General features: G+C 56.8%; 1 protein-coding gene across 1 annotated transcript in view; it reads right to left on the reverse strand.

Moving 5' to 3' along the window:
* Positions 1–1,008: 1,008 nt before the first annotated feature.
* NTSR1 (neurotensin receptor 1) overlaps positions 1,009–26,301 on the reverse strand; it is a 35,679-nt gene continuing 10,386 nt past the window's right edge. Inside the window, exons 2-4 of the mRNA XM_070421312.1 lie at positions 16,198–16,399; positions 2,177–2,267; positions 1,009–1,284 (exon numbers count right to left, since the gene is read on the reverse strand). Coding sequence (XP_070277413.1) covers positions 1,035–1,284; positions 2,177–2,267; positions 16,198–16,399 — 543 coding nt within the window. The 3' untranslated portion in view covers positions 1,009–1,034. The remainder of the gene's footprint in view (positions 1,285–2,176; positions 2,268–16,197; positions 16,400–26,301) is intronic.

Consider the following 26,301-nt stretch of genomic DNA (forward strand, 5'->3'; position numbering starts at 1 on the left):
CCACCTGGTGAGCGGAGGAGGAGGAGCAGCCCCGCAATGCAGGCTGACCTTCGCTGTCCTCTAGGACACATCCAGCTTCCTGGGAGCCGCCCGGGGAGGCGGCTTCTGTGTCTGCTGCACCTGGGCTCCGTGCTCCTGAGGTGCAGCGGAGGGACACGGTCCTCCCTTCACTCACTTGGCAGAGTCCTGCCAGCTGCTCCTCCCAGGGCTCATCTTGGGGTCGGTCACTGCCTCCCAGGGCCAGTCCAGCGATCCAGGCCCAACCCCAACCCAGGCCTTTCCTCTCTAAACATTCATTGGTCTGGGAATAAGACTGCCTTCGGCCCAACATGAATGTCTCCTCATTAAGGCTCTTTTGGGGTCTGGGAGAGAAACAATTTCTCCGGCTTTGAAAGAGGCCAGATGGGAGGGGTAGGGAGGGAAGGGGTGGGGGAGAGAGAAGCAGAAGGAAATGAGCCTCTGGGTATGAGGTCCCAGGCCCAGTGCAGGCCTCCCCCCCTCACCCCCAGCTGCCAGTCCAGGCAGTGGGCATAGAGGTGGAGGCCAATCGGCAGGCCAGCCTCCTCCAGCCCCCTCCCCGCCCCTCCCCGCCCCTCCCTGCCCCTTCCCAGCCCCCCCTCCCTGCCCCTCCCTGCCCCTCCCTGCCCCCTCCCTGCCCCCTCCCAGCCCCCTCCCAGCCCCTCCCTGCCCCTCCCTGCCCCCTCCCTGCCCCCTCCCAGCCCCCTCCCTGCCCCCTCCCTGCCCCCTCCCTGCCCCCTCCCAGCCCCCTCCCTGCCCCCTCCCTGCCCCCTCCCTGCCCCCTCCCAGCCCCCTCCCTGCCCCCTCCCTGCCCCCTCCCTGCCCCCTCCCTGCCCCCTCCCAGCCCCCTCCCTGCCCCCTCCCTGCCCCCTCCCTGCCCCCTCCCAGCGCCCTCCCTGCCCCCTCCCTGCCCCCTCCCTGCCCCCTCCCTGCCCCTCCCTGCCCCCTCCCAGCCCCCTCCCTGCCCCTCCCTGGCATTGCTGACGCCAGTCACCTGTCACCTGCCCTCCCCAGCCCTAGTACAGTGTCTCCCTGGTGACATTGCTGGAGAAGGTGTGGTTGCTGGACACACTGTTGGTCTTCCTGGAGAAGGCGGGTCTCTTGCTCCTGCGCCCCCACAGGGGACAGAGGCAGGCCAGGGTGGCCAGGAAGGTCTGGCGGAAGTTGGCGGAGACGAGGTTGTACAGGACGGGGTTGGCGGCAGAGCTGACGTAGAAGAGGGCGTTGGTCAGCATGTAGAAGTAGTGGTAGAAATCGTAGAGGAACCTGGGGTGGGAGGGCCGCTCAGACCGTGTGCGTGACCCACAGCCGCCGGCAGGCATGGTGGCTTGGGACAATAATTTAAAAACGACTTATAATTGTTTGATGTGAGGACATTTCATAATAAATTCCAGGTTCTTGCTTCTCCTGAGAAGTTAAAGTTCTGACTGCAGTCCCAGCTGGCACCTGTCAGCCGAGTTGAGTTACAAGCAGGATGTGGCTGCTCCGCTTTGCCCATCCCCCCTCTCCCTGCAGTGACCCCCCGCCCCCGTGCAGAACCCCAGGCCCCAGGGCTGCAGGGCTCAGTGGGTGCTGACTTCAACCAAGCAGCCAGGGCAGGGCCCCATCAGGTCTTCTGACAGCTGTGCCCCTTACTCTTGACTTGTTTGCCTCCACCCACAGGGCTCTCACTCCCTCACAGGCTGCGCCCTTCACCACCAGGCACCCCGAGTCTCAGAAGCCCTTTACTTGGGGCTCCCATCCTGGTTTGTCCTCCTGTTGGTTCCTTCCCTCGGAAGCCCCGGGGCCTGGGGCCTGGCAGCCCTGCTGCGCAGGAGGGAGCTCCGTGCTGGGGCTGCATCCCAGACAGGCCCGGGAGTGTCACAGCGTGGGGGCGGCCGCTCTCAGCCCCTGGCGTCCTCTTCAGCTCCCAGCTGCCACCCCTCCCCACACCCAGGCGCCAGCCCTTCCCGAGGCTCTGCAGACCCCTCTCCCCTCTCAGCTCGCACTCTCCTAAGCCCTGCTTTCCTTTCCTGCACCCATCTGTCCCTCCCCTGGTCTGGTCACAGCTGCACCTGAGGGCCCTGACCGGTGCCCCCGCCCTACCCTGCTCCTCTCAGCGCCCCCCATGCCCTCCTGTTTGGGGAGCACACGCCCCGCCCAGCCTCCTGGTACTCACGGGGTCCACTGCTCATCGGAAATGTAGCAGAACATGAGGCGCCGCACGTGGTAGGGCAGCCAGCAGACCACGAAGGCGATGACCACGGCGCCTAAGACAGAGACGGACACCGGCCTCAGGGAAGTGAGGGAGACGGCATGTTTGTGGACCAGAAGGCTTCGTGCTGTGAAGACTCAATACACCCCAGGTGATGCCCAGATTCAATGTTATCCCATCAAAATCCCAGCAGCACTTCTCGTAGAAATAGAAGCAGTCACCCTAAAATTCCTATGGAATCTCAGCGGGTCCCGAATAGCCAGAAGAACTTAAGGGAGAACAAGGCTGGGCTCAATTGCTGGTTTCAAAACTTACCGCAAAGCTACAGGAAGCAAAACAAGTGGTCCTGGCAGAGACAGCACGGCACTGGGCTAGAACAGCGAGCCCAAGTAAGGGGCCCTTGTACGAGAAGTGACTGGTGACCAGGCGCCGGGACCGTCCAAGGGGAAAGGACAGTCTTAAAGACCGTACCCTTTTATGTAATGATGTTTACTTTGAATTTATATTAGCTCACACAAACACTCCATCCATGCTTTTGTTCCGGCCCTCTGGTCCAGTTTAAGAACCCATTGTGGCCCTCGAGTCAAAAAGTTTGCCCACCCCTGCGCTAGGCCCTCACCTCACACAAACACCACACAGAAATGTGCAGTCAGCTCGGAATGGACCAAGGACCGAAAGGGAAGAGCGAAGAGTATACAACTCTCGGAAGAAAACACGAGACAAAAGCTGTGCAACATGTGCCTGGCAGTGACTTCTGGGATATGTCACTGAAGACACAGGCAAGAAAGGAAGATGATCATCTGTGCTTCAAAAGTGAACACCGTCCCCAAGGACACAGTCCAGGGAAGAGGCAGCACAGAATCTCGATGCGTAATTTGCAAACATGCTCTTCCATTCTGTGTTGCCTTTTCCCTGGACTGTGTTAATATAGAGAACTTCTAAAACTCAACAATGAAACAGCAAACACACACTTCAAAAACAGCCCTGGTTGGTTGGAGTGGTTCCCATGCACTGAAGGGTTGCGGGTGCAATTCCTGGTCAGGGCACTTACTCAGGGTGTATGCTTTATCCTCGGTCGGCATATGGGAGGCAACCAGTCCATGTTTCTCTCTCACATTTCTCTCTCTCTCCCTCCCTCCCTCCCTCGCTCCCTCTCTTTCTAAAATCAATAAAAAACATCCTCGGGTGAGGATTTAAAATATATAGAGTGTCCCCAAAAAAGTATACACACACTTTGAATAATTATAAAGGCAGTGTTTATCAAAATACTAGAGGCCTGGTGCACGACATTCGTGCATTGGGGAGTTGGGGGACTCCCTCAGCCCGGCCTGCACCCTTTTGCAGTCCTGGAGCCCTCAGGGGACATCCTTAGCGCTGCTGTGGAGGTGGGCTGCTGTGCTGCCAGCTGTCAGCCTGGCTTCTGGCTGAGCAGCGCTCCCCCTGTGGGAGCGTACTGACCACGGGGTGGGGGGCGAGGGGGGGGCAGCTCCTGGTTAAGCGTCTGCCCCTTGGTGGTCAGTGCACATCATAGCGACTGGTCGTTCCGCCGTTCGGTTGATTTGCATATTATCCTTTTATTATATAGGATATTTACTCTCATGTACTTCAAACAGAATTTAATAATATGCAAATAATATATGTTTATTCTGCTCTTACTCTTTACTTGGCATCTTAGCAAGCAAAGTAAAGGGTGTAATAATCAAAATTTGAGAGATCATAATAAATACACATTACTTTAATTTAATAAAAAAGAAATACAATTGACCAAATGTTGATTAGTAACAAGAGGATCCCTTTGTAAAGTATATGCATGTCTAACTACTATGCTGTACACCTGAAATTAATACAAAGTAGTAATAAATGTAAACTGTAATTGAAAAATAAAATATGCAAACAGATAAAAATATTTTACTAGAAAATCAAAATAAAATATTAGTATCTTAAAAAATCAAATAATAGCCGAAACCGGTTTGGCTCAGTGGATAGAGCGTCGGCCTGCGGACTGAAAGGTCCCAGGTTTGATTCCGGTCAAGGGCATGTACCTGGGCTGGGGGCACATCCCCAGTAGGAGATGTGCAGGAGGCAGCTGATCGATGTTTCTCTCTCATCGATGTTTCTAACTCTCTATCTCTCTCCCTTCCTCTCTGTAAAAAATCAATGAAATATATATTTTAAAAAAATCAAATAATAAAATAAAATAGATTTCATTTTCAAAATTGAGGTACCAGCTGTTAAAGTGTATATACATTTTTGGGACCCCCTGTATATAGATAAATGGGCAACAAAGGACTGGAACAGATATTTCACCCAAGAGGACAAACAAATGGCCAATAAGCACATGGAAAGATGCTCAACATCCTAATCCTCAGGGAAATGAAAATCAAACTACAACCAGATGCCACCTCACACCCATCAGAACAGCTGCTACCAAAACAAAACAAAACAAAACAAAACACAAATGAACCAGACAAATAACAGTTTTTGGCTGTATGTGGAGAAACAAACCTCTCTCCACTGTGGGTGAGAAAGTACAATGGTGCAGCCACTATGGGAAACAGTATGGCTGTTCTTACAAAAATTAAAAATAGAATGAGCTCCAGCAATTCCACTGCTGACATGCTACATAGATGGACCTTGAGGGCCTTATGGTCAGTGACAGAAGCCAGTCACAAGGACAAGCCTACGATTCCACTCTCAGCACCAGCCAGCTTTCTCGCCAGGTCCCACCACCCCAGGGCCTTTGCAGAGCTGTGCCCTCAGTCTGCAGCTCTGTTGCCAAGATCGGCTTCTGGGCAGCCAATCAATCAATGAGTCTCTCTCATCATTGATGTTTTTATCTATCTATCTATCTATCTATCTATCTAAAGATCGGCTCCTGGTCCTGCTGATCTCAGCTGGACATCACGTCCTCAGAGAGCCCCTCCTGGCTGCCAGGTCATGGTTTTATTTTCCTCTTCATGCTCATCCCTGTCTGAACATGTGTGATGTGTGTATTTGCTTCCTCTGGTGCAGCCTGTGCTCCCACTGGAATGGAGGGGTGACCCTGCCACTGCTGCCTTGGCTCTGGGGCAAGTGGTCTGACCCAGAGTTGGCGCTCAGGAGACTTGTTGATGGGTGCATGAAGAAATGGAAGAATGAGAGGGGGGATGAGTGAGCAAAGGGTTGATGAGTGAATGAGTGAGTGTGTGGTAGATGGTGGGTGGATGAGTGAGTGTGTGTGTGGTAGATGGTGGGTGGATGGATGAGTGAATGTGTGGTAGGTGGTGGGTGGATGGATGAGTGAGTGTGTGGTAGGTGGTGGGTGGATGGATGACTGAGTGTGTGGTAGATGGTGGGTGGATGGATGAGTGAGTGTGTGGTAGATGGTGGGTGGATGGATGAGTGAGTGTGTGGTAGATGGTGGGTGGATGGATGAGTGAGTGTGTGGTAGATGGTGGGTGGATGGATGAGTGAGTGTGTGGTAGGTGGTGGGTGGGTGGATGAGTGAGTGTGTGGTAGATGGTGGGTGGATGGATGAGTGAGTGTGTGGTAGATGGTGGGTGGGTGGATGAGTGAGTGTGTGGTAGGTGGTGGGTGGATGAGTGAGTGTGTGGTAGATGGTGGGTGGATGAGTGAGTGAGTGTGTGGTAGATGGTGGATGGATGAGTGAGTGAGTGTGTGGTAGATGGTGGGTGGATGGATGAGTGAGTGTGTGGTAGATGGTGGGTGGATGAGTGAGTGTGTGGTAGATGGTGGGTGGATGAGTGAGTGTGTGGTAGATGGTGGATGGATGAGTGAGTGTGTGGTAGATGGTGGGTGGATGGATGAGTGAGTGTGTGGTAGATGGTGGGTGGATGAGTGAGTGAGTGTGTGGTAGATGGTGGGTGGATGGATGAGTGAGTGTGTGGTAGTAGTGGGTGGATGAGTGAGTGAGTGTGTGGTAGATGGTGGGTGGATGAGTGAGTGAGTGTGTGGTAGATGGTGGATGGATGAGTGAGTGTGTGGTAGATGGTGGGTGGATGGATGAGTGAGTGTGTGGTAGATGGTGGATGGATGAGTGAGTGTGTGGTAGATGGTGGATGAGTGAGTGAGTGTGTGGTAGGTGGTGGGTGGATGGATGAGTGAGTGTGTGGTAGATGGTGGGTGGATGGATGAGTGAGTGTGTGGTAGATGGTGGGTGGATGGATGAGTGAGTGTGTGGTAGATGGTGGCTGGATGAGTGAGTGAGTGTGTGGTAGATGGTGGGTGGATGAGTGAGTGTGTGGTAGGTGGTGGGTGGGTGGATGAGTGAGTGTGTGGTAGATGGTGGGTGGATGAGTGAGTGAGTGTGTGGTAGATGGTGGGTGGGTGGATGAGTGAGTGTGTGGTAGATGGTGGGTGGATGAGTGAGTGAGTGTGTGGTAGATGGTGGGTGGGTGGATGAGTGAGTGTGGGGTAGATGGTGGGTGGATGAGTGAGTGAGTGTGTGGTAGATGGTGGGTGGATGGATGAGTGAGTGTGTGGTAGATGGTGGGTGGATGAGTGAGTGTGTGGTAGATGGTGGGTGGATGAGTGAGTGAGTGTGTGGTAGATGGTGGGTGGATGAGTGAGTGAGTGTGTGGTAGATGGTGGGTGGATGAGTGAGTGAGTGTGTGGTAGATGGTGGGTGGATGAATGAGTGAGTGTGTGGTAGATGGTGGGTGGAAGAGTGAGTGAGTGTGTGGTAGATGGTGGGTGGATGAGTGAGTGTGTGGTAGATGGTGGGTGGATGAGTGAGTGTGTGGTAGGTGGTGGGTGGATGAGTGAGTGTGTGGTAGATGGTGGATGGATGAGTGAGTGTGTGGTAGATGGTGGGTGGGTGGATGAGTGAGTGTGTGGTAGATGGTGGGTGGATGAGTGAGTGTGTGGTAGATGGTGGGTGGATGAGTGAGTGAGTGTGTGGTAGATGGTGGGTGGATGAGTGAGTGAGTGTGTGGTAGATGGTGGGTGGGTGGATGAGTGAGTGTGTGGTAGGTGGTGGGTGGGTGGATGAGTGAGTGTGTGGTAGATGGTGGGTGGATGAGTGAGTGTGTGGTGGATGGTGGGTGGATGGATGAGTGAGTGTGTGGTAAATGGTGGGTGGGTGGATGAGTGAGTGTGTGGTAGATGGTGGGCGGATGGATGAGTGAGTGTGTGGTAGATGGTGGCTGGGTGGATGAGTGAGTGTGTGGTAGATGGTGGGTGGATGGATGAGTGAGTGTGTGGTAGATGGTGGGTGGATGGATGAGTGAGTGTGTGGTAGATGGTGGGTGGATGGATGAGAGAGTGTGTGGTAGATGGTGGGTGGGTGGATGAGTGAGTGTGTGGTAGATGGTGGGTGGGTGGATGAGTGAGTGTGTGGTAGATGGTGGGTGGATGAGTGAGTGTGTGGTAGATGGTGGGTGGATGAGTGAGTGAGTGTGTGGTAGATGGTGGGTGGATGAGTGAGTGTGTGGTAGGTGGTGGGTGGGTGGATGAGTGAGTGTGTGGTAGATGGTGGGTGGATGAGTGAGTGAGTGTGTGGTAGATGGTGGGTGGATGGATGAGTGAGTGTGTGGTAGATGGTGGGTGGGTGGATGAGTGAGTGTGTGGTAGATGGTGGGTGGATGGATGAGTGAGTGTGTGGTAGATGGTGGGTGGGTGGATGAGTGAGTGTGTGGTAGATGGTGGGTGGATGGATGAGTGAGTGTGTGGTAGGTGGTGGGTGGATGAGTGAGTGAGTGTGTGGTAGGTGGTGGGTGGATGAGTGAGTGAGTGTGTGGTAGATGGTGGGTGGATGGATGAGTGAGTGTGTGGTAGATGGTGGGTGGATGAGTGAGTGAGTGTGTGGTAGATGGTGGGTGGATGAGTGAGTGTGTGGTAGATGGTGGGTGGATGGATGAGTGAGTGTGTGGTAGTTGGTGGGTGGATGGATGAGTGAGTGTGTGGTAGGTGGTGGGTAGATGGATGAGTGAGTGAGTGGTAGATGGTGGGTGGATGGATGAGTGAGTGTGTGGTAGATGGTGGGTGGATGGATGAGTGAGTGTGTGGTAGATGGTGGGTGGGTGGATGAGTGAGTGTGTGGTAGATGGTGGGTGGATGGATGAGTGAGTGTGTGGTAGATGGTGGGTGGATGGATAAGTGAGTGTGTGGTAGATGGTGGGTGGGTGGATGAGTGAGTGTGTGGTAGATGGTGGGTGGATGGATGAGTGAGTGTGTGGTAGATGGTGGGTGGATGGATGAGTGAGTGTGTGGTAGATGGTGGGTGGATGGATGAGTGAGTGTGTGGTAGATGGTGAGTGGATGGATGAGTGAGTGTGTGGTAGATGGTGGGTGGGTGGATGAGTGAGTGTGTGGTAGATGGTGGGTTGATGGATGAGTGAGTGTGTGGTACATGGTGGGTGGATGGATGAGTGAGTGTGTGGTAGATGGTGGGTGGATGGATGAGTGAGTGTGTGGTAGATGGTGGGTGGGTGGATGAGTGAGTGTGTGGTAGATGGTGGGTGGATGGATGAGTGAGTGTGTAGTAGATGGTGGGTGGCTGGATGAGTGAGTGTGTGGTAGATGGTGGGTGGATGAGTGAATGTGTGGTAGATGGTGGGTGGATGAGTGAGTGAGTGTGTGGTAGATGGTGGGTGGATGAGTGAGTGTGTGGTAGGTGGTGGGTGGGTGGATGAGTGAGTGTGTGGTAGATGGTGGGTGGATGGATGAGTGAGTGTGTGGTAGATGGTGGGTGGATGGATGAGTGAGTGTGTGGTAGGTGGTGGGTGGATGGATGAGTGAGTGTGTGGTAGGTGGTGGGTGGATGGATGAGTGAGTGTGTGGTAGGTGGTGGGTGGATGGATGAGTGACGGGTTGATGAGTGAGTGTGTGGTAGATGGTGGGTGGATGGATGAGTGAGTGTGTGGTAGATGGTGGGGGGTGGATGAGTGAGTGTGTGGTAGATGGTGGGTGGGTGGATGAGTGAGTGAGTGTGTGGTAGGTGGTGGGTGGATGGATGAGTGAGTGTGTGGTAGATGGTGGGTGGATGGATGAGTGAGTGTGTGGTAGATGGTGGGTGGATGGATGAGTGAGTGTGTGGTAGATGGTGGGTGGGTGGATGAGTGAGTGTGTGGTAGATGGTGGGTGGGTGGATGAGTGAGTGTGTGGTAGATGGTGGGTGGATGGATGAGTGAGTGTGTGGTAGATGGTGGGTGGATGGATGAGTGAGTGTGTGGTAGATGGTGGGTGGATGGATGAGTGAGTGTGTGGTAGATGGTGAGTGGATGGGTGAGTGAGTGTGTGGTAGATGGTGGGTGGGTGGATGAGTGAGTGTGTGGTAGATGGTGGGTGGATGGATGAGTGAGTGTGTGGTAGATGGTGGGTTGATGAGTGAGTGAGTGTGTGGTAGATGGTGGGTGGATGGATGAGTGAGTGTGTGGTAGATGGTGGGTGGGTGGATGAGAGAGTGTGTGGTAGATGGTGGGTGGATGGATGAGTGAGTGTGTGGTAGATGGTGGGTGGATGGATGAGTGAGTGTGTGGTAGATGGTGGGTGGATGGATGAGTGAGTGTGTGGTAGATGGTGGGTGGGTGGATGAGTGAGTGTGTGGTAGATGGTGGGTGGATGAGTGAGTGTGTGGTAGATGGTGGGTGGATGAGTGAGTGAGTGTGTGGTAGATGGTGGGTGGGTGGATGAGTGAGTGAGTGGTAGATGGTGGGTGGATGGATGAGTGAGTGTGTGGTAGGTGGTGGGTGGATGGATGAGTGAGTGTGTGGTAGATGGTGGGTGGATGAGTGAGTGAGTGTGTGGTTGATGGTTGGTGGATGAGTGAGTGAGTGTGTGGTAGATGGTGGGTGGATGGATGAGTGAGTGTGTGGTAGATGGTGGGTGGGTGGATGAGTGAGTGAGTGGTAAATGGTGGGTGGATGGATGAGTTAGTGTGTGGTAGGTGGTGAGAGGATGGATGAGTGATTGTGTGGTAGATGGTGGGTGGATGAGTGAGTGAGTGTGTGGTAGGTGGTGGGTGGATGAGTGAATGTGTGGTAGGTGGTGGGTGGATGAGTGAGTGAGTGTGTGGTAGCTGGTGGGTGGATGGATGAGTGAGTGTGTGGTAGGTGGTGGGTGGATGGATGAGTGTGTGTGGTAGATGGTGGGTGGATGAGAGAGTGAGTGTGTGGTAGGTGGTGGGTGGATGAGTGAGTGTGTGGTAGGTGGTGGGTGGATGAGTGAGTGAGTGTGTGGTAGCTGGTGGGTGGATGGATGAGTGAGTGTGTGGTAGATGGTGGGTGGATGGATGAGTGAGTGTGTGGTAGATGGTGGGTGGATGAGTGAGTGAGTGTGTGGTAGATGGTGGGTGGATGGATGAGTGAGTGTGTGGTAGATGGTGGGTGGATGGATGAGTGAGTGTGTGGTAGATGGTGGATGGATGAGTGAGTGTGTGGTAGGTGGTGGGTGGATGAGTGAGTGTGTGGTAGGTGGTGGGTGGATGAGTGAGTGAGTGTGTGGTAGATGGTGGGTGGATGGGTGAGTGTGTGGTAGGTGGTGGGTGGATGAGTGAGTGTGTGGTAGATGGTGGGTGGATGGATGAGTGAGTGTGTGGTAGACGGTGGGTGGATGAGTGAGTGTGTGGTAGGTGGTGGGTGGATGAGTGAGTGTGTGGTAGATGGTGGGTGGATGGATGAGTGAGTGTGTGGTAGATGGTGGGTGGATGAGTGAGTGTGTGGTAGGTGGTGGGTGGATGAGTGAGTGTTTGGTAGATGGTGGGTGGATGGATGAGTGAGTGTGTGGTTGATGGTGGGTGGATGAGTGAGTGTGTGGTAGGTGGTGGGTGGATGAGTGAGTGTGTGGTAGATGGTGGGTGGATGGATGAGTGAGTGTGTGGTAGATGGTGGGTGGATGAGTGAGTGAGTGTGTGGTAGGTGGTGGGTGGATGAGTGAGTGAGTGTGTGGTAGATGGTGGGTGGATGAGTGATTGAGTGTGTGGTAGATGGTGGGTGGATGGATGAGTGAGTGTGTGGTAGATGGTGGGTGGATGGATGAGTGAGTGTGTGGTAGATGGTGGGTGGATGAGTTAGTGAGTGTGTGGTAGATGGTGGGTGGATGGATGAGTGAGTGTGTGGTAGATGGTGGATGGATGAGTGAGTGTGTGGTAGGTGGTGGGTGGATGAGTGAGTGAGTGTGTGGTAGGTGGTGGGTGGATGGATGAGTGAGTGTGTGGTAGATGGTGGGTGGATGGATGAGTGAGTGTGTGGTAGATGGTGGGTGGATGAGTGAGTGAGTGTGTGGTAGATGGTGGGTGGATGGATGAGTGAGTGTGTGGTAGATGGTGGGTGGATGAGTGAGTGTGTGGTAGTTGGTGGGTGGATGAGTGAGTGAGTGTGTGGTAGGTGGTGGATGGATGAGTGAGTGTGTGGTAGATGGTGGGTGGATGAGTGTGTGTGTGGTAGGTGGTGGGTGGATGAGTGAGTGTGTGGTAGATGGTGGGTGGATGGATGAGTGAGTGTGTGGTAGATGGTGGGTGGATGAGTGAGTGTGTGGTAGGTTGTGGGTGGATGAGTGAGTGAGTGTGTGGTAGATGGTGGGTGGATGAGTGAGTGTGTGGTAGGTGGTGGGTGGATGAGTGAGTGTGTGGTAGGTGGTGGGTGGATGAGTGAGTGAGTGTGTGGTAGATGGTGGGTGGATGGATGAGTGAGTGTGTGGTAGATGGTGGGTGGGTGGATGACTGAGTGTGTGGTAGATGGTGGGTGGGTGGATGAGTGAGTGTGTGGTAGATGGTGGGTGGATGGATGAGTGAGTGTGTGGTAGATGGTGGGTGGATGAGTGAGTGAGTGTGTGGTAGATCGTGGGTGGATGGATGAGTGAGTGTGTGGTATATGGTGGATGGATGAGTGAGTGTGTGGTAGGTGGTGGGTGGATGAGTGAGTGTGTGGTAGATGGTGGGTTGATGAGTGAGTGAGTGTGTGGTAGATGGTGGGTTGATGAGTGAGTGAGTGTGTGGTAGATGGTGGGTGGGTGGATGAGTGAGTGTGTGGTAGGTGGTGGGTGGATGGATGAGTGAGTGTGTGGTAGGTGGTGGGTGGATGGATGAGTGAGTGTGTGGTAGATGGTGGGTGGATGAGTGAGTGAGTGTGTGGTAGCTGGTGGGTGGATGGATGAGTGAGTGTGTGGTAGATGGTGGGTGGATGGATGAGTGAGTGTGTGGTAGATGGTGGGTGGATGGATGAGTGAGTGTGTGGTAGATGGTGGGTGGATGGATGAGTGAGTGTGTGGTAGATGGTGGGTGGATGGATGAGTGAGTGTGTGGTAGGTGGTGGGTGGATGAGTGAGTGTGTGGTAGGTGGTGGGTGGATGAGTGAGTGTGTGGTAGGTGGTGGGTGGATGAGTGAGTGAGTGTGTGGTAGATGGTGGGTGGGTGGATGAGTGAGTGTGTGGTAGATGGTGGGTGGGTGGATGAGTGAGTGAGTGTGTGGTAGGTGGTGGGTGGATGGATGAGTGAGTGTGTGGTAGATGGTGGGTGGATGGATGAGTGAGTGTGTGGTAGATGGTGGGTGGATGGATGAGTGAGTGTGTGGTAGATGGTGGGTGGGTGGATGAGTGAGTGTGTGTTAGATGGTGGGTTGATGGATGAGTGAGTGTGTGGTAGATGGTGGGTGGGTGGATGAGTGATTGTGTGGTAGATGGTGGGTGGATGGATGAGTGAGTGTGTGGTAGATGGTGGGTGGATGAGTGAGTGTGTGGTAGGTTGTGGGTGGATGAGTGAGTGAGTGTGTGGTAGATGGTGGGTGGATGGATGAGTGAGTGTGTGGTAGATGGTGGGTGGGTGGATGACTGAGTGTGTGGTAGATGGTGGGTGGGTGGATGAGTGAGTGAGTGTGTGGTAGGTGGTGGGTGGATGGATGAGTGAGTGTGTGGTAGATGGTGGGTGGATGGATGAGTGAGTGTGTGGTAGATGGTGGGTGGATGGATGAGTGAGTGTGTGGTAGATGGTGGGTGGGTGGATGAGTGAGTGTGTGGTAGATGGTGGGTGGGTGGATGAGTGACGGGTTGATGAGTGAGTGTGTGGTAGATGGTGGGTGGATGGATGAGTGAGTGTGTGGTAGATGGTGGGTGGGTGGATGAGTGAGTGTGTGGTAGATGGTGGGTGGGTGGATGAGTGAGTGAGTGTGTGGTAGGTGGTGGGTGGATGGATGAGTGAGTGTGTGGTAGATGGTGGGTGGATGGATGAGTGAGTGTGTGGTAGATGGTGGGTGGATGGATGAGTGAGTGTGTGGTAGATGGTGGGTGGGTGGATGAGTGAGTGTGTGGTAGATGGTGGGTGGATGGATGAGTGAGTGTGTGGTAGATGGTGGGTGGGTGGATGAGTGAGTGTGTGGTAGATGGTGGGTGGATGGATGAGTGAGTTTGTGGTAGATGGTGGGTGGATGAGTGAGTGTGTGGTAGGTTGTGGGTGGATGAGTGAGTGAGTGTGTGGTAGATGGTGGGTGGATGGATGAGTGAGTGTGTGGTAGATGGTGGGTGGGTGGATGAGTGAGTGTGTGGTAGATGGTGGGTGGGTGGATGAGTGAGTGAGTGTGTGGTAGGTGGTGGGTGGATGGATGAGTGAGTGTGTGGTAGATGGTGGGTGGATGGATGAGTGAGTGTTTGGTAGATGGTGGGTGGATGGATGAGTGAGTGTGTGGTAGATGGTGGGTGGGTGGATGAGTGAGTGTGTGGTAGATGGTGGGTGGGTGGATGAGTGACGGGTTGATGAGTGAGTGTGTGGTAGATGGTGGGTGGATGGATGAGTGAGTGTGTGGTAGATGGTGGGTGGGTGGATGAGTGAGTGTGTGGTAGATGGTGGGTGGGTGGATGAGTGAGTGAGTGTGTGGTAGGTGGTGGGTGGATGGATGAGTGAGTGTGTGGTAGATGGTGGGTGGATGGATGAGTGAGTGTGTGGTAGATGGTGGGTGGATGGATGAGTGACGGGTTGATGAGTGAGTGTGTGGTAGGTGGTGGGTGGATGGATGAGTGAGTGTGTGGTAGATGGTGGGTGGATGAGTGAGTGAGTGTGTGGTAGATGGTGGGTGGGTGGATGAGTGAGTGAGTGTGTGGTAGATGGTGGGTGGATGAGTGAGTGTGTGGTAGGTGGTGGGTGGATGAGTGAGTGTGTGGTAGATGGTGGGTGGATGGATGAGTGAGTGTGTGGTAGATGGTGGGTGGATGAGTGAGTGTGTGGTAGGTTGTGGGTGGATGAGTGAGTGAGTGTGTGGTAGATGGTGGGTGGATGAGTGAGTGTGTGGTAGGTGGTGGGTGGATGAGTGAGTGTGTGGTAGGTGGTGGGTGGATGAGTGAGTGAGTGTGTGGTAGATGGTGGGTGGATGAGTGAGTGAGTGTGTGGTAGATGGTGGATGGATGGATGAGTGAGTGTGTGGTAGATGGTGGGTGGATGGATGAGTGAGTGTGTGGTAGATGGTGGGTGGATGGATGAGTGAGTGTGTGGTAGATGGTGGGTGGATGGATGAGTGAGTGTGTGGTAGATGGTGGGTGGATGAGTGAGTGAGTGTGTGGTAGATGGTGGGTGGATGGATGAGTGAGTGTGTGGTAGATGGTGGATGGATGAGTGAGTGTGTGGTAGGTGGTGGGTGGATGAGTGAGTGAGTGTGTGGTAGATGGTGGGTTGATGAGTGAGTGAGTGTGTGGTAGATGGTGGGTTGATGAGTGAGTGAGTGTGTGGTAGATGGTGGGTGGGTGGATGAGTGAGTGTGTGGTAGGTGGTGGGTGGATGGATGAGTGAGTGTGTGGTAGGTGGTGGGTGGATGGATGAGTGAGTGTGTGGTAGATGGTGGGTGGATGAGTGAGTGAGTGTGTGGTAGCTGGTGGGTGGATGGATGAGTGAGTGTGTGGTAGATGGTGGGTGGATGGATGAGTGAGTGTGTGGTAGATGGTGGGTGGATGAGTGAGTGAGTGTGTGGTAGATGGTGGGTGGATGGATGAGTGAGTGTGTGGTAGATGGTGGGTGGATGGATGAGTGAGTGTGTGGTAGGTGGTGGGTGGATGAGTGAGTGTGTGGTAGGTGGTCGTGGATGAGTGAGTGTGTGGTAGGTTGTGGGTGGATGAGTGAGTGAGTGTGTGGTAGATGGTGGGTGGGTGGATGAGTGACGGGTTGATGAGTGAGTGTGTGGTAGGTGGTGGGTGGATGGATGAGTGAGCGTGTGGTAGATGGTGGGTGGATGGATGAGTGACGGGTTGATGAGTGAGTGTGTGGTAGGTGGTGGGTGGATGGATGAGTGAGCGTGTGGTAGATGGTGGGTGGATGGATGAGTGAGTGTGTGGTAGATGGTGGGTGGATGGATGAGTGAGTGTGTGGTAGATGGTGGGTGGATGGATGAGTGAGTGTGTGGTAGATGGTGGGTGGATGAGTGAGTGAGTGTGTGGTAGATGGTGGGTCGGTGGATGAGTGAGTGAGTGTGTGGTAGATGGTGGGTGGATGGATGAGTGAGTGTGTGGTAGATGGTGGGTGGATGGATGAGTGAGTGTGTGGTAGGTGGTGGGTGGATGGATGAGTGAGTGTGTGGTAGGTGGTGGGTGGGTGGATGAGTGAGTGAGTGTGTGGTAGATGGTGGGTGGATGGATGAGTGAGTGTGTGGTAGATGGTGGGTGGATGAGTGAGTGAGTGTGTGGTAGATGGTGGGTGGGTGGATGAGTGAGTGAGTGTGTGGTAGATGGTGGGTGGATGGATGAGTGAGTGTGTGGTAGATGGTGGGTGGATGGATGAGTGAGTGTGTGGTAGGTGGTGGGTGGATGGATGAGTGAGTGTGTGGTAGGTGGTGGGTGGATGAGTGAGTGAGTGTGTGGTAGGTGGTGGGTGGATGGATGAGTGAGTGTGTGGTAGATGGTGGGTGGATGGATAAGTGCAGTGAAGAGCAGCACTGCCCTGGTGGAGCCAGCACTCTGAGTCTTGGCTCCACCCACAGGTCTTTAAACATTGCCGTATGTGAGGTGTAGCACTCACTGCTCTGCTGGTCCCTGGCTACCCCACCGCCCTCCCAGAAGGCCCAGTGGTTACGTACGTAATACTCCGACTCCGTGGCGCAGAGCCTGGACCCGCCCGGGCTCGACGGACATGCTAAACGAGCTGTGCTTGTCCCCAACGGTGCACATGTGGCCCTGCTCGGCTGCCTGGCGGACCATGACTGTCAGTTTGTTGGCGATGATGGTATTGAGGATGGAGATGACCACCATGGGGAACACGAAAGACATGAAGGTATTGATCTGCGGAGAAAAGGAGACAGCCCGTCAGACCCGCTGGCTGGGGCGCTTGGTCTATTGGGGTGACCGGCAGACACAGGCCCCCACCCAGCCTGGAGTCTGCCTGCTCCGAGCCCGGGGCCACAGGAGGTTTGCAGCATCTCCCGCCCTCTGCTCAGGGGGCTGGGCCTGGGCCCAGAAGACAAGCTGATTCCCTGTGAGTCACCACAGCCGGGTATAATTTAAACAGAGAGAATGTATCCAACACAGATTTTAAATGTCAAAACATTTAAAATACGGCACCTCGCTGAGTGCAGGCAGCATAAATAGTTACTTCTGGGGGCTGGGCGGGGCCCCATGGGCTGTGGGGTCTGGCCTGGGGGAGGAGGCCATGGCCCTGCAGCCCCACCTGACCAGACTGGGTCCCCGGCTTGGAGAGGAAACTCAGGCCAATGCTGGCTTCAGGGGGTGGGCGAGGCCTGTCCTCGGCTCCCAGCCCTCCAGTCTGGAGACCAGACAGAGTCTGCACCAGGAGGGTGCTGGCTCGGGGGTCTGCCTTCTCTTGCCAAGGCGCACAGCACGCACGAGGGCTCAGGCTGTGCCCCTTTTCTGCACTCTACCCCCCACTTCTGGGAACAGGGGAGCAGCCCAGCCCCCACCCCTGCAACAAGCAAAGAGGAATGCATCTGCTCAGCCCTGTGCAATGTGACTACAGGAGGAAAAAGAGGCTGACGGCGGGAGAGACGGGGGGCATGGATGGGCTCTGCTTGGTCTATGCATTTGTCCAAATAAAACATGAGAGTGACTGGGGAAGAGACAGGCTAATTCTAAAATTCAAGTAGGAAAATAACATAATCTAAGGATAGCCAGGAACGTTCCAGAAGGTGGAGTGGCGGGTCAGTGCGAGACAGGGAGGCCCCAGCGGTACTGCGATGGGAGCACGTGAAAGGAGGCTTCCGTGAGGACAGTGCGACAGGTCCGAGTGGACAGGCAGGAGAGAGGCCAGAACTTCTGCCACGTGGGATAGAGATGGCACCTGAGCGGACGGAGAAGGTGGGTGTCCATCTGCAAAGCCAGGAGGCTGCGCCCTCTGCCCTTTCCCAGGACCCCCCTGTGCTTCCCGGGATCTGCCCACCCGCCTCCAGACCTGGCCATCAGCGCATTGGAAAGACCCGGGCAGGCCCTCATTGGAGGAACGCAGGCCGCTTGTAGCCCCGCACCACGCTCATCCGTGAGGGCCAGCCACAGGCCTTTCGCTCCGGGCTTGCTGAGTGAGAACGTGCTTTTGTGGCTGTTGGCACCATTTCCCCAACTTGTGGGAAAGACCCACAGAAGAATGAAGCCCGAACAGGAGACAGGAGAGCGCCACGATATGGTTCCAGCTCCTTGACTCAGCTGTGCCTGCAGCCCTCACTCCTGAGTAAATATTCCGCCCCCCGTCCCCCCCCCCCCTTAAGACAACCCAAATTAGTTCCTGAGACCTGTACCCTCTCACCAAAAAACAAACGAACAAACAAAACTCAGATGGAGCCAAGGTTAAAAAACAGAAATAAAAGCCACAAGACGGCTAGAGGAAATCATGGACCTTGGCTTTTCATGCATACGCTGCACTGTTGGAATTTTAAAAACAGTGGTTCAGGTGCTGCTGTAGAATTTTGCTATAAAATGAGTGATGGAACATAGATTGTTTCAGTCCAGGGAGAAATGCCTGTCTTGCTCTCCTAATGTCTCTGTGACTACGCTCCCGCCTTCTCTGGCCCCCATGGGTGGTTCTGTGAGGGAGACGGAGGGAAATGAATGGCCCAACCATAGAGGTCAGTGTGTGCCCAGGGCAGCTGGTGGGCAGCGGTGAGCTCGGGCGGGAAGCTGGCCGGGCCTGGTGTCGGCAGACAGGAGCGGCAGGGTGGTGGGTGAGGGGCCGCCTCCGGTGCAGATGGTCAGCCAGGGGTTCTCGCTGAGGTGGTCACCGCCCGTTCCCCCCTCCGGAAGACCCCGCGCTGGGGTTGTACGGGCTGGCCCTCTCTCATGAGTCCCAGTGTGTTTAGGTAAAGGGGCAGCCCCGGACTCAGCCACTTGACGGCTCCCCCAGCAGCCCGCGGTGCGGTGCGTGAGAAGGTGCTAAGTATCGCTTAAGATTTTGCAAACCCCAGCGGCTTAGTGACACTGAGTCTGAGAATGGCTTCCTGGGCCGGCAGGGGCCCAGCAGGCGGCCAGCCCAGCCAGGCCGGCTCACAGGGGCAACCTCCTCACCTCCAGGGCAGACTCTGGACGGAACAGGATGCTCCTCAGACCCTGACACCAGGGCTTCCAGGGCGGGAACAATGACGCGAGTCACTCCACACGGTCTCGCTGGAAAAGCAGGTTCCGTGCTCACTGCTGGAGCTGGCTGGTAAGTTCCAACGCGCCCACACCAGGGGGTGCTCCGTCGACACCGAGAGTGAGCCCAGCAGGTGGGGAAAGAGCTGGGACAGAGCAGCTAGTGGGTCCCTGAAGCAAGGGGACAGCTCTACACCCGGACGGCTCCCGAGAGAAGCCACAGGTGCCGGCCCGTGCAGGCTCCGGGAGAGGACGGGGTTCCCGCGGGCGTCCTGAATTCAGAGCACCCGGTGGAGAGATGGGAACAGGTGGCGCCTCTGCTGGGGAAGGGCCCTTGGGTCAGTGACCACCACACTCGTCACCTTGCCGCCCTGGGACGGGAAGTGCTGGAGGTGGAAGGGACTGGACCTCGGGGGCCTGACTTCATGTCAGAAGGACCCGGGAGCAGAGAGAGCAGGAAGGTTCTTTCCAGGTGACGGCCCAGGGCTTCCCAGGGCCAGCACTTTTCTGGCGACCTATGCCCTTGGCGACCTATGTCCCTCACCTAAGGGGCACCTACATGCCTGGGTGCTGCCGCGGCCCCAGAGTCAAAGGCCTGCTGCCCAGCAGCACACACGGTCCACAGCACACGCAGCTGGAACAGAAGACGGCCGAGCGCTGAGCGGCACCCCAGGACCCGCATCTGAGGAGCCCAGCACGTGGCTGGGGGGGCCCTCGCACTTTCCCGGAACTGCTGGCATTTCTGAACCGAAGGTGGAGGACCAGGGGACAGGACGGGATGGGACCAGGAGGCACTGAGTCATCTTATTGCCTGAGAAGCCACCATGGGGAGGGGACCGTGGATTATGTGCAGCTTAGGGCTTAGCTACTTCCGGCCACAAGTCTCAGCCGTGCACAGCTCAGTCAGCCCACCATCAGGTAGCTTGAATACGCAGATTTTGGCTCAATATAATAAAGGACATTTAGTGCCTCCAATCCCCACTTCCCAGTTGGAACACAGCCTTTAGCTGTTAAGAAAGTGCTGTCCATAGGCGGACGCCATGCTCAGAGCTCGGAGTGTCCCCCCATTGAACACACACATCCCATCCACAGGGTAGAAGCTGCTGGCACCCTCACTTTACAGAAGGACAAATGCAGCAGAGCCCTAGCTGGGCCGCTGACCGAGGGAGCGCTCACGGCGCGGTCTCGGTGGGCCTCGGCTCAGCGCGCAGGAGCAGAGCGTGAGAGCAGGGGCGCAGCCAGATGAGAGTGAGGGCCGTCCTCATCAGGGAAGCTTCCTTGGGTGTGTGCTTCCCCAGCTTCCCAGAAGGGACACTTTCTGGGGAGTAACTGCAGATTTTTGAGAATAACTTGTAGTTCTTGGTGATCTCTCAGGGTTGACCTCTGTCCTTCTCTCTCTTCTTCCTCTGGCCACGCTCTGCTCTGCAAGGTCCCTGGGCTCCTCTCTGGTTTGGAGTTTCTGGGAGAGGCTGGACCAGAGCCACTGCTGACTCAGAGAGGAGAGAATGCTGGAGTCCCAGGAGCCCTGGGTCAGTACCATGGACAGCGACCCACAAACCTGATGGGGCTGCCAGGGTTCCAGGGAGGGGGGACTGGGATGGGCAGGGACCAAGCCAGCCAGGGGCAGAGGCCACCACGGATCCCCCACCTTGTCCTCGGACCTCTCCTGTCCTCTCATGAAGGGCAGCCCCAAACTCTGCAGGAACCCCGGCTCCAGGCCCTACACAAGGGAGTCTCCCCCACCCCTCAGGGCCAGAGCCACAGGGGCAGCACACAGTCTGAGAGCGAACGCGGTGGAACAGAAGCCCCTTGGGAGCTGCATCCTGTCTGCTCCTGGGTGGGCTGCGGCCCTGGCACCAGCCCAGCGGCTGGTCTCCCAACATACCTGCCCCTCCCCCTGTGCCCAGGGAGGTGCCCTTCCGGAGGGGCAGGACAGGGCCCCTCCCCTTGGCCTGGCCTATGTCCACCCGGATGCAGCAGCTGGGGAGAGGGGTGGCTTTTCGGTCACGCCAGCACCTCTCAGGACCGCATGGGAGCCATCGCACAGGGTGGCCACCCCGGAGGCTGACGGCCTGTCTGCCGTGTGTCCAAATGTCCGCTGGCTGAAGAGCCACGAGAAGGTTCCGACCAGTGGGCTGTCTGCCTAGTAGCAACAAAGGGGGCTTAACAAATCCTTGGAGGGACAGTGTCAGAGCGTGAGCAGGCAGGTGGACCGCACTGGGGCAAGAAGGGGCCTGAGGGTCACCTAACCACAGAGACCATGGCCACGCGGGCCCAGCCCCGTCCCCACCGCCCCTCACGCGGTGACGGCCACCCTTTGTCAGCACTGGCTGCTGCTCACCCCGCCGTAAGAGCATGAGCCGACGCGACTGGGTCTGCTAAGCCTTTGTTTGCATTCTGCTCAGGTGTCGGGCACTGATGAGTCTGAGGGATGACAGTGCCGGCTCCCAAGTGCGGAGTGTTCTGGGGGCTTCACATGTGCCCTGGCAGCAGCCACGCCCCAGAGGGCATGCTCCGAGCCAGCCGGGAGGGTGAGCCTGGTCCTGACCGAGCCCCCGGCCTCATAGGCGCTGGGAGTGGCTTTCCTGGCATTAGTTCAGATCCCTTCAGCCGCAGGTCAGGGGCGTCCCGGAAGCCCGTGACATGCTACGCCACAGGCCAGAGCCCACAGCGCTGGCTGCGCACAGAAAGGTCCCACCTGCAGCCGGGGCCTGGCCGGGCCTGGGGACCTGCCCCCTCCGTGCGCTGGCCTGCCGCCTGTCTGCCGTGTGCCCGTCATGGCCACATCTGAGTCTCCAGCCCCACAATTTCAGTGTTTTTCTGCCATGTAATTGTGTGGGCAGTTCAGCAAATATCCTGCTCCCTCACGATTTTGAATTACCGGCCACTGGCAGCATCGGGCCCTGGGCTCTGTGGACGTCTGGCTCTGTACCCAGCGTCTGGGCTCTTCTCAGTAGAATTAGCCCCTTCCCTGCTCTAGGTAAATCTCATTATGGTGGACCCAGAACCTGGGCCCGATGGAGGAGGGCTGGGAGCAGGGCCACTTGTATCCTCTGAGGCCCCTAAGGCAGTGGTCGGCAAACTGCGGCTCGCGAGCCACATGCGGCTCTTTGGCCCCTTGAGTGTGGCTCTTCCACAAAATACCGACTTCTGCGCACGGGCCATGAAGTTTCAATTGCACTGTACGTGTGTGCCCGCATGTGGTATTTTGTGGAAGAGCCACACTCAAGGGGCCAAAGAGCCGCATGTGGCTTGCGAGCCGCAGTTTGCCGACCACAGCCCTAAGGGAAAGGGACTCACCCCAACTCAGCCAGCGTTTGGCTGTTTCTTCCCAAACTGACCAGCCGCTGGGCTTGGAGGGACCTTGTGCTCTGGGCTTAAGCCCAGGATGTGACACTTTTGTTGTTGTTAATCCTCACCTGAGGGTATTTTTCCGCTGATTTTTTTTTTTTATAGAGAGTGGGAGGAAAAGAGAGAGAGAGAGAGAGAGAGAGAGAGAGAAACATTGATGTGAGAGAGACACATCAATCGATTGCCTCCTGCACTTGCCCTGACCGGGCCTGGGGATCGAACCTGCAACCCAGGTACATGCTTCTGGCCAGGAATTGAACCCACGACCCTTCAGTTCAAGGGCCAATGCTCTTATCATAGAGCCAAACTGGTCAGGGCTGGATGTGACCCTGTGCTCCTTCAGCCAGGCCCCTCCTGGGGCTTCTGTCAGGAATGGCTGTGATCAGGAGCAAGTCGGACTCAGAAAAGATGTCGGGATCCTGTGCCACCGTCCCACTGAGCCCCACTGTGCCACCAGCCTGGCTGTGGTTCCGTCCAGGACAAAATCAGTGGGTTAGGTAAGGGGACAGGCAAGTGCAGCCAGAGGCCCGGGCGGTACCAGTGCTGTCCCCAGCGTGTCCGGAGCACGGCAGCCATGTCGGTTACAGGCCGTGCTTCCCTCCACCCCGCTGTCTCTTGCGATGGGCTTCCACGAGACATAGGCCCAGTGGACACGAGACTGCCGCTCTCCAGGCACGTGCGCAGGGACAGCTCGGTGCGGGGGAAGGGCCTAGATCGCTGTTTCCAGGCGTGGAGCGAGGAGCAAGGCCAGAGCACGGCCTCTGCTTGGGCAGGGCTGTTCCCCGCAGGTCACCTCGAACCCCTGTCACAGGCCTGGGGCGGCCAGCCGGGCTAGGGGGGTGTGGGGGCTGTCCCGGAGGCAGGCCTCCGCCTGTCACAGGCCGCTCCGTCTGCACCATTCCTCCACCCACGAAGGGAATTTAATCTCCCTCCTAATAATGGTTCGTCACAAAGACATAATTGGTTCATTTGTTGGACTCGCAGAGCTGCAAGCCTGTGCGCTGGGGGTTTTGTTGGCGGGAGTGCATCTGGCTGAAGCAGCCGCAGCCTTTGAGGAAAGCAAATGCGGCATTCATTCCCTCCCTGCCCGCCGCCCGCCCCTTCCGCCACGCAAATCATGGCAATTTGCAGAACTGTGAATGGGGCCAGCCCGGGAGCCAGGGCCTGTGGGGACAGGCTGTCTGCTCTGGCACAGATAGGCAGGCTCCCCTGAGCGCCTGACGCTGCCCTTCTGCCTGGGCTCAGCGGGCCACTTGTCACCTGAGCAGCCAGAACAGGTGGCGCGGGTCCACGTGTTACTTTAGCTTGGACGGTACATGTTTGTTCTCCCAGTTGCTGCCCCCCTACCCCCCAGTTGGCTGCAGGGCCTGGCACCCCACTGTCCCTCAAATACTATGTGAATGAACAAAGGAGTGACCGGCTGCTCTAGCAAAGTACCGTAGCAGAACTCTATTCCCACAGCTCCGGCGGGACAGCGTCCATCAGCGTGCTGGCAGGGACAGGTTCTGGTGAGGCCGCCGTCCTGTGTCCTCGCAGGGCTGGAGGGGGCCAGGAGCGCCCTGGCCTCTTCATGGGGACTCCACCCCCCTGACCTCATCGCCGGCCGAAGGCCCCACCTCCTCCCACCACCACATGGGGATGGATTTCAGCACATGCATTGGGGGACACAACCATTCAGTCCACAGTAGCTGGCAAAGGGAGGGTGTGCCGTCCCAGCACGGGCACCCTAACCTGGGAAGCCTGGGCAGGCTCTGGGATACCGCCCAAAGCACGCAGACCCTGCGCCTCCACGGCCGGACAGCCCACGCACACAGCACGCCGGCATACAGGCGACGGAACTCTGCTGGGAGCTGCATCACGAGAGCAGAAGCAGTGCACCCGGGGCCGTGAGAGTCAGAGCCGGGGACAAGCAATCTCAGGGCCGCGGCGGGAGGAGCCTGTGCTGGCGTGGCCATCACTCTGGTCACAGCAGTGACCCCGCTGCCCAGAACCTTCTTCCTCATCAGCTGAGGCCCAAGTCGTGAGTGGCCCTCAGCGGGTGGTGGCCCCTCCCTCTCCCATCCCCAGATGAGACCCCATGCCATGCCCTCCCCATGTCCTCGGGTAGGACGGCCCGGAGCTCGTCCATGGCAGCGGAGCTTTCTAGAACTCTCTTCCCGGGATGGATCCTGGACTGACACCCCTGGGCGCTGCCCACGCTCCCAGCCCACTGTTTCGGGAGGTGGAGACAGCTCCTGCCCGTGGGGGCTCGTGTTTGACCCCCAGAGCTGTGATGCTGGAGGATGACCGTGCGGAGGAGCTGCGGCCGCACCAGGGCCATGGAGGCGCTGCCCTGCTATGACTGGTAACCGAGACTCATCTCCTCGACAGATCTTCTCCCCAAAACACGGTCACACACTGTTCGTGACATTTACATCATTGGACTCTGCAGGCCCCGTGCTGCCATGAATATTCATGGCCTGAGACACCGTGCAGGCGCGTTCTGTGCTCCCAGAACAGTCCGCCTGGCCATGCCTCTCTGCCATGATGTGACAATGCCATGAGGGGGTCTCACTGGAGAATGTTCTGGAACTTCAAAGCTGCCAGCTGCCAGAGGCCCCTTTCACCCAGATGTCAGCCATGTTCTCGGGCCTGGGCCACCCTGCCGTGACCCCCACAGGAGGAGAGAAAGCTGGGGAGGGCAGGAGAGAAGTTGAAACCGGGAACAGATGAGTGGAAGTGGGAGGGGACTTGTCTTAAGCCCCTCAGAGTGGCTGTGTGGGCTGCCCGGGCCCTCAGCCCACGCTGGCCTCAGGGGCTCCTGCAGACAGAGGCTGGCCCTGGGCCGAGGGCACAGGCTTGCCACGGGCTGTTTGTGTGGATTCCCAGGATGCAGGGCCATTTGCTGTAAAAGCTTTCAGGCCAGAGCCCAAGACCCAGAGCCCAGGACTCCTGGCCACGGCTCTCCCCGCACCACCTCGGACACACGTTCTTGCGGAATCCACCTCCCGCTGCTCTGTCTGTGCTGCCTATATAGCTGCTCCACCACCAGCCGGGGCCAGAGCCATTGCCCAGCGGCTGTCCCGGGGACCCCCTCAGAGCCACCCCCGCTGAGCCAGCAGCCTGGCCCCCCTCCCCCCCAGCGCAGGAGTTGGCTGCAGACCACCTGCTGGACGGGCCCGTCCCAGGGAAGGACGCGCAGCCCCATTGCCTGCGGCAGAGGCAAGCTGTCTCCCCGACACTGGGACCCACCTGTTCCCGGAAACTCCTGCCGGGCCTCACGGCGCTCCACCCAGCCCAGGCCTGGCCCCGCCCTGTGCCGCGTGGCTGGGGAGGAACGCAGAGGCCGCTGCAGAGTCCACCACATGTAGTGGCAAGGGTGGGCCGAGGGCACAGGTGCGGCCCTGCCTGGCCCGGCCGAGCTGGTCTCACAGAGAACCTTCTGGCCCTGGAGTACCTGGGACCCAGGAGCACAGGTGAGGCTGAGCCCACTCCCTGTGTGCTCTGGCCAGCACCCAGCACCCTGCAGCCTCGGTGCAGCGGCCTCCTCGGACGCGGAGGGAGGGGCATGCGCTTGCTGGCGGTCGAGAGCATCCTGCGCCCCGCAGCCTCATGCAGTAAAGCGTGGCTGGTGCTTCAGGTGCCCTGTTGTTTGTGGACAATGCACTGCTTGGCCCGAATCAGCAAAGTGACGAAGAAAGCCTCCATGCTTGTGAAGCTCTGCCCTGTGTTGAAGACCTGCCCCGTGCCCTGGCCGTGCTGCTCAGGGGTTAGAGCGCCGGCGTGCAAACCAAAGGGGCTTGTGTTTGATTCCTGGCCAAAGGCGTGTACCTGGGTTATGGGTTCATTCCTGAGCCCCAGTCAGGGTGTGCGCAGGAGGCAATCATTCGATGCGTCTCTCTCACATCCATGTTTCTCTCTTTCTCTTTCCCTGCCCTCCCTCCCTCCTTTCCACTCTCTAAAAGCAACAGAAAAATATCCTCAGGTGAGGATTAAAAAAAAAGAAAGAAAGAAAAGGCCTGCTCTGCTGTGCAAGGGAGTGTTGGGTCTCCTGGGACTGAGTGTAGGCGGAGGGGACCCTCATCTTAACAGGTGGGACACAGATGCAGAGCGAGGGCTCCACGGGGCCTGTCTTCTGCCCCTAGGGCCAGGCACCCCCTTTTTTTGTCATAAAAAGCCCACCCTCCTGGGCTGCGTTCTCCGATCTCCCGAGGGCAGGAGAAATGAAAGGAGTTTAAGTCATTGACAATGAGCGTGGAAGTTCCCAGCCAGCGTGGCCA

This window comes from Myotis yumanensis, unplaced genomic scaffold, assembly GCF_028538775.1.
Source record: "Myotis yumanensis isolate MYYU_CA2020_CCGP unplaced genomic scaffold, mMyoYum1.0.hap1 SCAF_7, whole genome shotgun sequence".
Classification (NCBI taxonomy): domain Eukaryota; kingdom Metazoa; phylum Chordata; class Mammalia; order Chiroptera; family Vespertilionidae; genus Myotis; species Myotis yumanensis.